Below are 11,767 nucleotides of genomic sequence, written 5' to 3'. Positions count from 1 at the left end.
TGCTTCCTGGATGCTACAGGTCTTCTCGCCAATAGCTGCTTCGTGCAAGTGGCATTTCTGTGCTGGCCTGCAATGTCAGCACCTTACTTAGCTCTACCACTGGTCAGGAATGTGTACCTCACAAGGTCATTCTGCTTTTGGGCCATTCTGAGCCAAGCTGGCTGCAGGTGAGGATATTACACGCTGCCACTAAGGACCACGGGTACAACATCCACCCTGTCTGGGAATTAATTGGCTCTCTGATCTCTTCTGTACCTGAGAAATAAACCTAACAGTGACTCAATGTGCTTGGCTCCCATTAAAGAAAACACTTGCTTGGGGTGAATGAGTCATAACCACTGCCCTGACAAGTCTACTCCTGTTCACTATTATGCACCACTGGGATCGATGCTACCCAGCACTGTTGACAGCATTACACAATGTAAGTTTCCATGTCCTGTTCCAGTCATGGGTGATACATGGGTATAAACCTAACTTCTCTCATTTCAGGATCATGGTCTCATTTTCTGTATAGAAGAAATAAATTTAATAACGATATCAAATATGGTAAATGCAATCTTAATTCCAATACCTCATTTGACATGGTGGTCAGTACTACACCTTCCTCACAAAAATAACACATCTATTTATACATACAAATTCTGTTTCACCATTAGCCTTTCATTCTGACACAGAACACTTGACACTGGTGAAAGTAGAGGAGTAAACTGGAAGAAATTAAGGGCTACCATAAATAAAGCAATGACCACAATAAATAAAAATAATTTCTTGGTATTCTGAACTTTCATTTTTATCATGTAAGGAAAGCAAATAATGAATTGTTAAAGTGACAATAATCACTTTAAAGATAAACTCACGTGTTAGTTCAATGTGTAAGATTTTTTGTTACATTTCATGTAAAGCTACAGACATGCAGATATTTAGTAAATATCACATTTTATTTTCAGCTCCTCTTTAATGAAAGAGTTGTCAGTCTTGCAATTATCACAGGAAAATTACAAATATTTTGTTTTAATGGTACATTAACATTGACACCACATTTTTGTTAATGTAGAAGTTGAAAAAGAGATACAACGACAAACAGTTTTACCGTTATTTTAATTTCTTCAGAGTAGTACAATAATATAAATATTTGTGTACTGGGTATCTATATTTTTCTGATACAGATAGTACTTTGACTTCTACCAAAGAAGTCAATAAAATTAAATGCAACTTTCCAGTCATATAATAACTTCTGTCCATCTCTGAGAGAGGGTTAAAATATGTTTGACAATCACAACTGAAGACACACTAAGGATATGCACCGTAAGCACTATATGGCACCTGAAAATAAAATAATTATAAAGCATGTGCGCCCATAAAGTAAGTACATATAGAGTTATTCAGGTGATTAAAATTGTAAAAGGCTCTCAAAAGTATTTGCTAAGTCAATTAAACTAACCAGCATTCTACTGAATTACATTAAAATGCAAAAATATACCTGTTGAAGTGCTATCCAAACCAATGGTTTCCCATACACTCTCTTGACCATGGAGTTTGGCAGATCCAGCACCAGTGAAAGCCACAATTTGGCCTGGTGCAAACCATGTGCATGCAGCCTCCTAAAACATAGTTTTGAAATGAATTTTTCTGAAACTGACCCCAGTAAAATCACTAACAAAATGTGGACATGTCAGATATATGATCAACATCCTTAGGTAATTTCAATTACTTAATTAAACACGAACGAACTCATACTTAAGTTGAAAATTATCATTTCTCTCTCTCTCTCTCTCTCTCTCTCTCTCTTTGTTGAGAAAATACCAAATAACTATCTCTTATATACAGTGCAGGACATATATTAAAATGTTTTAATTTCTTGGAAATGATGAATCAATGCAAAGACTTACATGTCACAAATGAACAAACATATTTATATAACAATATATTTAATTTAAAAATTAAAAATACCTTGGCTAAAATAAGACAAAAAGGGTACATACCATCTCTCTCAGTAGGTGTACGACATTTTGGGCAAGGTTTTGTTGACACTTTTATAACAACTTTGCTTGCTTCATCCCACCTTGCCTGTGAACAGCATGCTCATGTTAATGCATTGAAATACTTAAAATAGTTTACAGAAAACATTTTGAAAAAGAAACTGTTTGGATTGTTATCATTTCAAGTCAACTAGTCCTTGGTCAGTACATAGCACTTTACCTCAGTCCGGCTCCACTGAAAAATACCAAGCCCTGGTAACTGACTATAAGAGGCCAGGTAACTAACTATAAGAGGCCAGGTAACTAACTATAAGAGGCCAGGTAACTAACTATAAGAGACCACGCAACTAACTATAAGAGACCAGGCAACTAACTATAAGAGACCAGGTAACTAACTATAAGAGGCCACATCAATCAATCGCCCTGACTATTTCACTGCAACTACTTTTTTTAAATGGCTGCTCCCCCGTATTGAGGCACTATATCTTAGTCTGGCCTTTAATATCTTAATCTGGACTTTAAAAAGATACCCCTCCAATGGGGTTGCATCTATTGTACACAAATCTGTATCATTTACGCATGCAAACATTGCTACCATGGGTATAGCCATGGTTCTTCTTACAATACATGTATCTAGTCAGTGACTATATTAAGCACTGTAATTCTTTCTACAGTGCATTTCACTGACTCTTTCCATTCACTAACTCATCTAGCTGAAAGTAAAAGGAAGCTACAGCTTTTACATTTTCTGGGGGCGTGCAATTCTACTGTATGGGCATTATTCTGGATAAACTACTCCGGAGGTAAAATAATTCCCTATTCAAATCTCTGAGTGGGTTTTATTCTGAATGATATTGACATTAGAAAAAAAAAAACCACATCTGATGTTCTAAGGGTTGGTAGGATGGAATATTGCTTACACTAATCTTGTAGGTATGTTACATAACTTGAAAATATTAATGGATTGACTGATGTTAGATGTTGTGGGAATTAGTGAACGGGACTGGCAGGAAGATTTTTGGTCAGGTGAGTACAGGGGTATCAACACAAAATCCAATAAAGGTAATGCAGAGGCATGTTTAATAATATTCAAGAAAATAGAAATGAGGGAAAGTAATTATGAACAGCATACTGTAAGAAGAAAATAGGGATGAGTGTAATCAATTATGAACAGCATACTGTAAGATGAGTCAAGGCAGGCACAGTAGCACAAGTGTATATGCCCTCACTCTGAAAATAAGATACATGATTCAGTGTGTTAACTGAGGTGAAAATTCAGTTGTGACTGGGGACTGGAATTCAATACTAGGACAAGGAAGAGAAGTAAAAATAGCAGGAGAACATGAACAAGGTGAAAGGAATGGGGAAGCTGCATGACAGAATTTTGCACTGTGCAGAATTTAATCGTTGCTAACATTTGGTTTAAGAATCATGAAATAATCTTGTACAAATGGAAGACACCTAGAGACATTTGAAGGTTTCAGACAGATTACATTATCACCAGAGAGATATTTAGATGATGAGTTTGCCAATAATATATTGGTGATGAACTGCATATCAAAGCTGAAGAAATTGCACAGAGGCAGGGGAATGCATAAGTTGATACAACCAGATGTTATTGAGAATTTCAAAGGCAGCATTACGCAACGACTGACTGAATCAAGTGAACGTAATACATTAACAGACGAATTAGTGAAGGCAGCAGTGGACAATCTAGAAAGAAAGAGACATTACAGGGAACGTAAATTTCAGAAGTCTATACTGAAAATTTTTTATCTGGAGTGTAGAGTTATATGGAAGGGAAACATCTAAGTTAAATCATACAGATAAGAAGTTAATACAAGTTACTAAAATATGGTGCTACAGAAGAATTCTTACAATCAGATGGGTAGATTGGATAGCTAATGAAGATGTTCTGAAAGAAATCACAGATGATTGGGTTGTTTTGGGAAGGAGAGACCAGACAGTGAGGTCATCAGTCTCATTGGATTAGGGAAGGACAGGGAAGGAAGTCGGCCGTGCCCTTTCAAAGGAACCATCCCGGCATTTGCCTGAAGCAATTTAGGGAAATCACGGAAAACCTAAATCAGCATGGCCAGATGTAGGATTGAACAGTCGTCCTCCCAAATGCGAGTCCAGTGCGCTAGCTACTGCACCTCCTCGCTCAGTGAGAAATCACAGAGTAAGGAAATTTATGCACAATTTTATTACATGTATGCAGGTTCATTAGTTATGGAAATAAGAAAACAACTGCACAGAATAGACTAGCTTGAAGATGATGTTCAGTTTGTGGGTGCTTAACTGTGCTCTCATCAGCGCCCCTAGCTTGAAGAGCTGTATACAACCAGTTTTTTTAGAATTAAGCTGACAACAAAAATAACAACAATTTTAAATGTGAATAATTTAGTTCAGGCTTTAGTGTGACTATTATTGATATTGAAAGAAACAACGAGTTTACTGTTACTGGTCACTGTTTAGTTATATCCACAACGCATTTCAATGGTTTAAAACTGCGTCATTAGGTGGATTTATGTGTGTTAGTACGATGTGTGTGTCTGAAACTAACAAAGGAGCATGTGACGATAGCGGGGGAGGGGGGAGGAGAGGAAGGGGGAGGGGGGCGAAAGAAAGAAAGATCACTCAGAAGCAGTGTTCTGCAACACACCATGATACGAGGGTGTGTAGAACAGTGGAACCATAATAAGTGATTAAAATGACATGGACTAGACAGGTCAGCGTTATGCAACATACTGTTAGTGCAGAGCTATCATATGAAATGGAAATGTGTAACCAAGTGCAACCATACCTCACTGTCACCAAAGGGTGAAACATTGACATGTGAAAGCATTCAAATGGGGCAGAATGACTGGCCTTCGGTAGGCAGGTCTGTCATTCCATGACACTGGGGATTGTACAGGGAATGCTGCTTCAACTGTGAGACATACATGGAACCATTGCAGAAAGAGGGCTGTACACAGTGCTGACACCACAATGTGACTGCAGTGCGAGATGACTGCCATCGTGTCTGCTTGGCCCTAATGGACAGAACAACTTCATCCGCAGCATTGGTGCGATGCTGGAGCACCGCAATGGGTGTGGGTGTGTCTGTATCAATGGTTTGATGCTGTCTTCTGCAGGCAGCCCTGGTGGCACACATGCCATTATGTCGGCTTCCATTAACCAAAACCCACTAATGTTACAGAGTGCAATGGGCATGTGAACATGCTGAGTGGCAAGAGGTAGTATTTTCAGATGAATCCCACTTCAACTTGCTCTACAGTGATTGGCGCACATGCGTTTGAAGCCGCAATGGTGAATGCCATCAGGCAAACTGTATTGTTGAGCTGCATTGTTGACAAACGCTAAGTGTGATGGTTTGGGGCATCATGCCTGTAACATGTGATCTTGCCTCCTATGTCTTAAGGTAATCTAAACACAGGGTATACACGGACAAAGAAAAAAGAATTCTTAGATTTTCCCCAGTTATAAATACACTTACTCCCGGCTGAAAATACACTTTTTCCTTGTTAAGTGACAGTATATTTTCCTCCGGAATAATCCTTTGAATGGCTGTGGTTTTATACATTGGTGTAGATTTTCACCGCACTTTAGAAAATGAAACTCAGGGGGGCAAAAAGTTTTGGAAAGATCTTTGATGTGCAGCAACAAGTATGCTGCATATTTTTGTATTACTAAAGTATAAATGTGGTTCAAATGGCTCTGAGCACTATGCGACTTAACTTCTGAGGTCATCAATCGCCTAGAACTTAGAACTAATTAAACCTAACTAACCTAAGGACATCACGCACATCCATGCCCGAGGCAGGATTCGAACCTGCGACTGTAGCGGTCGCCCGGCTCCAGACTGTAGCGCCCAGAACCGCACGGCCGCCGGCTATAAATGTGAATTTCACCAAACACCACCTGTTACTTAACGAAGCATTGAAATCGATTTAGTTTGAGCTATGTTCTTCTTTTGAAATGAGCTCTAAAACACTAAAAATGATATACTGCAAATTTATTTTTTAAAAAAGTAGTTACAAGTATCGCAGAGAAACAATTATTGTCTATCACTTGTAAAATAGTTAAAAACATTTTTAGTTGTTTGGATAATTGACTTGTCATGACATTCTTGTCGTGTGTGTGTGTGTGTGTGTGTGTGTGTGTGTGTGTGTGTGTGTGTGTGTGGAGTGGGGGGTGAGGGGGGGTGCTTAAGAGGGGTAGCACATCACTTTGAAGAAAGTGATGTGTTATTCCCCCCCCCCCCCTCCCTCCCTCCAGCATAAGGTAGTTGTGACCTTGAGCAAGCATTTCTATTTTAGTAAGTACGTGTTTGTTTTGGCCTGTATATTGCGTAGGAATTTTTTTTTTATTTTGTGCATGCCATTAGAGTGAAAGTGGAGGCAGCATATCTGCAAGGCGGAGGCAATGGGCACTTGGATTCCTGCACTTGGAGATACTTGCTCACCGGAACAGTCATTCTATGAAAAAGCCGCCTCATCTCGGAGATTCGCTGTGAACCACAGTACCTCACTGCACAAGATAATGGTCAAGTAGTCAGTTTTCAAGGGAGACTCGTAGAAGACAAACAGAGCTAAATGACAAAGGCATATATGTATTGTGAGCTTTGTTCAAGTCATATGCTATAGTAAAATCTAACATGGAATGTATATAAAGGAGGTGAAATACATATGCGATAGAGAAGCAGAACATGAATTTACTTCTTAGTGACTGGTATTTTGAGATTTTCAGCTGGCATCGACCCGACACCTTTGAGAACAGAGTCTGCCAGCAGCAACCACAAAAATTGTAGCCTACATAGTCCACAATAATACGACACCCAAACAACAGAACGTGCATTAACATTACACTGTCCAAGATAATACTAGTCATGAGATCAAGTGGTTTGTTTCTCATATAATTATAGTTTGTAATTATTACAGGCAGTGAATATGATAATAAACAGTGCTGCAGCAATTTTCTTTCACAACTCCAAAATACAGAATATCATGTACCTGAGCAGCTCTAGTTGGATCCACATTATAATGACAATCACCACTGTTGCCTGCATTTCCACTCTCGCCATCTATGACACAATCACCAATATGGTAACCTTGCAAGCACTGACGGCAGAAGACAAACTGGAAAAGAGGCATTATGTTAACATCAACAAAATATCATTGAATCATATACTGTAATATTATATTTAAACTGTGCAACACACAAATTTGTAACATTTGTAAGAGGGCACTTTAGTACTTCAAAAGGAGACTAATATCACTGAGTGTTAACTGTAAAGACTTGATGTTTTAGCTTTTGCATGTGTTCATTCCTTGCTGGTAGGTATTTCTGAAACATGTGAAGTCATATCAATTTGAAACAAATATCTGAGAGCTTTAATTATATAATGTTGATATTTCAACTTTAAAATGTATTAATTCTTTACTAGGAGGTATTTCAGGAAAATATGAAGTTTGTTCAAAAGTGCAAAACTACATTCATTCACTAAGAAGACAGAAACTCATGTTTTGAAAGACATGTTCTTTGTTAACAAACACACAGTTTTCCCAGAAATTTCAATACTGTTTTAAACACTTTTGGAAAAATTTTCATTTGGGCCTTCATGTTCTGCATGGGATACAAAACAGGACATAATTCCACATGTGCGAAGGTATTCTATAACTGCATATGTAATTTCAAGCTGCAGTCTCCCACATTCCAACCTGGTAAGGTTGTATCAACAGTACTGTAACCCTACAGTTTACCAAGATACATCATCCAGTGTTAGGCACTGTGTACAGCATGAACACAAAGTGCTTAGCATATATTTATTTTATACGCTCTTGTTTTAGTTTTGTTACCTTTCTACACATATCACACAACTGCCAATTTATGTCTTAAGTCTTAAATGATCATGTAATACTTTGATAGAACCCTATGTCTCATGCATATATTGAACACTTTGTAATATTTTGAACAGTCCCACAATACACTTCTTCTATGGTTAAACTGTCAGCAATCAATGTCAATTCAACAGTAGCAATAAAAAATATGGCAATAGGAAGAAAATGATCACCTCTATCTTTTACCAAATCTAACTTTGGGCTATGAAAGACGTGAAGGACAAACCTATATAAATCAATGATAATCTAGTCCGAAATATAAACTGCCTGGCAAACAGGTGTTTTTTTGCCAGAACCTCAACTCTAGTCACAAATCCACTTCGTTTGGGTCTCCTCAGTTCAATGAGCTACTATCCTGGATGTTGATTTTTAACTTCTGGAATTTCACAAAATCGTCTGTTGATATGAAACAGTCCCTCAAATTTGTTAACTGGTACACACTTCATGCCAAATGTCCCTACCCAGGTGAGATAGGAAACAGAAATTACCTCAATATGCTAACAACATTTCCGTGGTCTTTACAGATGGACAGTATCTCCTCCAACCAGTCCAAAAAGAGTTTTCCCATGCTATTTCTTCCAGTGACACTAACAAACCCATGACACTGCAAAGCAACATCTTTTCAAATCAGTAACTTACACTGATCAGCCACAACATTATGATCACTGCCTACCAAGACGTTGGATGCTGCCTGGCGGCGCTGGGGGCACATGAGGTAACAAAAGTAAGTACACAGAGCAGACACAGATGGGGGATCACCTAGCAAAGATATGGGCTGCAAATGTGGAAATCCGTTGATATAAGTGATTTTGACAAAATGCAAATTATTATTACCAGAGCCTGTGAATGAATATCTCGAAAATGGTGAAGCCGGTCGCATGTTCATGTGCTACTGAAAAAAGGAACAAGGTAGGAGGACAGTGAAACTACCACTAGGCACTAAATGGTTGGCATCCACAACTGCTGGCAGAATGTGAGGTTCAAATGTTTGTCTGTTCTGTAAAGGAGGATAGATGGTGATCGGTGGCATCTCTACCAAAAGAGCACAATGCTGGTGCACGTACAAGTGTTTCAAAGCACACCATTCATTGTACATTGCTGAACATGGAGCTCTGCAGCAGACCACCCCTCCGTGTTCACATGTTGACCCAAGGACATAATAAATTATGGATGGATGGAGATGTTTGTATGGGTGAATGACAGGAAGGTCTTCAGCATCCATGTGAAAACTGATTGAGACAAGTGTCAGTAAAATACACAAAACAGGAAGACAAAACAGCATGTAAAACACAGGTAACAAAAGTTGGAAAACTATGTGTGTACCCGCACAGAAGCAAGGACCGAAGTAGTGCGTTAGCATCAAAACATTAGACAGAAAGAAACTGGTATAAGGAGCTAAAATAATATGTCAGATGGATGTGGCTGGCTGACTTCAAGATTAAGAAAGGAGGAGCCAGCCACTCTGCAACACACTAAAACCTTCAGCCTAAAGGTTTAGGCCAGAGTCCAGACAATAAAAAAAACTTTAAAGCCTTAGTCACACTTGTCTCGCCATCAGCTAAAATAGAGGGCAGATCCCCACCAATAGTTGCTTCTGCCCTTGCATCACGGTATAAAATGCACTCTGTTAAAATATGGCGGATAGAGATGTGCGTGCCACAAGCATTGCAAAATGGGGGATCTCTTGCCAGAGTAAAAAGCTGTGTGTGAAAGGGCAGTGCCCAATTCTAAGACAAATGAGGGTCACTTCATCCCGCCCGAGCAAATGGCAGGTGTTGACCTCACCAACCGCAGCTTACTGGCCATCACTGCCAGCCATTCCTCATCCCAGAACTGCATACACTTCTTGTGTAGTGCAGAAATGACAGCCTGCAACGAAATAGGATACTGTGCCACATTCTGTCTTCTATAGGCCTCCTTTGCAGTCCGATTAGACTGTTCATTTCCCTGTATCCCTACTTGACCTGTCACCTGCTTACTATGCTGTTGGAGCAAGTATAGTTGGTCATATATCAGCTGGACCAACTCCTCAACAGGGTACAGGTTGCTTAAGGATTGTAAGGCACTAAGAGAACAGGAGCAGATGAGAAACCGGTTGCCCCGAATATGACGCATCAGCTTCAGTGCCTTCAGGATTGTGTGGAGCTCCATTGTGAAAATGGTATACTCTTCAGGAAGGCAAACCTTGTGACATGGTCAGGGAACCCTGCAAAACAGCCAGGGGAATTCTCTTGTTTGGAGCCATCAGTTTTAAACTACCGTGAAACTGTGATGCTTATCTAAAACATCAAACAACAGAGATTGGTATGTAAAATCCAGCATACTATCTTTCTTAAAATTGGTAAAATCTAAAATAAGTCTGGGTTTCTGGAGGAGCCAAGGTGGAAATCTGTTCCAACCTCGACGTAAAACATTAAGACCAGCCACACCCATTTCTAAAAGGCAATCCTGTGCGTGAATCCCATAGGGCCTCATTGCTCGTTGCCAGTTATGAAAAAGCCCTGCCAGTAGAAGCCGAGAATAGGTATGGTATGCAGGTGTATATGGTATGAACAGTGTTTTATATACTTGGCACGAGTAGCTGTCACCTGACATGAAGTAGTGGTTCACCAGCCTTTGCACAGATAGTTGATATGGGGCTTGTTCTGAATGCCCCAGTGGCCAACCGAATCCCTTCATGGTGCACCATGCCATCGCAGACCAATACAACATGCACCCATAATCAAGCTGAGATTGCACAAATGCCCTGTAAAACTGGAGCAGACAAGTCCTATTGGCTCCACATTTACTGTGGCTAAGACATTTTAAAATACAGAGAGCCTTAAATGACTGTTTCTTTAGGTTCTTAAGACGTGCCAACCATGTTTACAGTCAAATATGAGACCCAGAAACCTCACTGTGTCTTTAAAATTAAGAACAGTGTCCTTCATCCACAACTCAGGAAAGTTTAGAATGGAATGAGAACAGTTAAAAAGAACACACACAGACTTCTTGGTTGAAAACTTAAATCCAGTCTTCTGCACCCATCCATCCAAACATTGAAGAGTTGGTTGCAACTTAAGTGTTGTCCTTGCAAGGCTGGAAGAAGAGCAAAATACAGAGAAGTCATCCACAAACAACGGACAATGGACAGGACTTTGCACTACTAATGTAATACTATTAATAGCTATGGCAAAGACATTCACACCTAAAACACTACCACGAGGGACACCATTATCCTACTCACAGCGATCAGACAGGACATCACCGACTCGGTATCAAACATACCACAGCAAGATAAAGGACCAAATAAAAATGAGAAGATAACCACAAAAAACTCATTCATAAAGTTGCTCCAGGATAAAATGCTGTAATATTGTAGGCCTTCTTAATGTCAAAAAATATACCTAGGTGATGCTGGTGCAGGAAAGCCTGTAGTATAGCCACCTCCAGGAGGGCCAGGTTATCAAAAGTGGAGCGACACCTCCTAAACCCACACTGAAAGTGTCTACGGAGTTGCCCGGATTCTAAGATCCAGACAAGGTGGCAGTTGACCATCTGCTCCAAGGTCTTTCCCTTGCAGCTAGTGAGAGCAACACTATGATAATTACTCGGGCATGTTTGGTCTTTCCCAGGTTTTAAAAGAGGAATCAAAATGGCCTCACACCACAAGTTGGGAAAGTGACTTGATGCCCAAATGGCATTGAAAAGTAAGAGGAGGATATCTTTGTGTCATCTGGTGAGGTGCTGCACCATACTGTAATGGATTCTGTCATGACCTGGGGATGTGTCACGAGCTGCAGACAATGCAGAATCCAGCTCCCACACAGAAAATGGGCAGTTGTAATCTTCATCAGAGGTGGACCAGAAATCCAAATGGTTCCTCTCAGCAACCACTCTATGGTG

At 39.7% G+C, this 11,767-nt stretch overlaps 1 protein-coding gene across 1 annotated transcript in view; it reads right to left on the bottom strand.

Moving 5' to 3' along the window:
- Positions 1 to 775: 775 nt before the first annotated feature.
- LOC126174899 (E3 ubiquitin-protein ligase parkin) overlaps positions 776 to 11,767 on the bottom strand; it is a 58,549-nt gene continuing 47,557 nt past the window's right edge. The window contains exons 7-10 of the mRNA XM_049921323.1: positions 6,995 to 7,120; positions 1,983 to 2,067; positions 1,481 to 1,601; positions 776 to 1,323 (exon numbers count right to left, since the gene is read on the bottom strand). Coding sequence (XP_049777280.1) covers positions 1,492 to 1,601; positions 1,983 to 2,067; positions 6,995 to 7,120 — 321 coding nt within the window. The 3' untranslated portion in view covers positions 776 to 1,323; positions 1,481 to 1,491. The remainder of the gene's footprint in view (positions 1,324 to 1,480; positions 1,602 to 1,982; positions 2,068 to 6,994; positions 7,121 to 11,767) is intronic.

Source organism: Schistocerca cancellata, chromosome 3, assembly GCF_023864275.1.
Source record: "Schistocerca cancellata isolate TAMUIC-IGC-003103 chromosome 3, iqSchCanc2.1, whole genome shotgun sequence".
Taxonomy (NCBI): Eukaryota; Metazoa; Arthropoda; class Insecta; order Orthoptera; family Acrididae; genus Schistocerca; species Schistocerca cancellata.
This window is presented reverse-complemented; position numbering and strand designations above follow the sequence as displayed.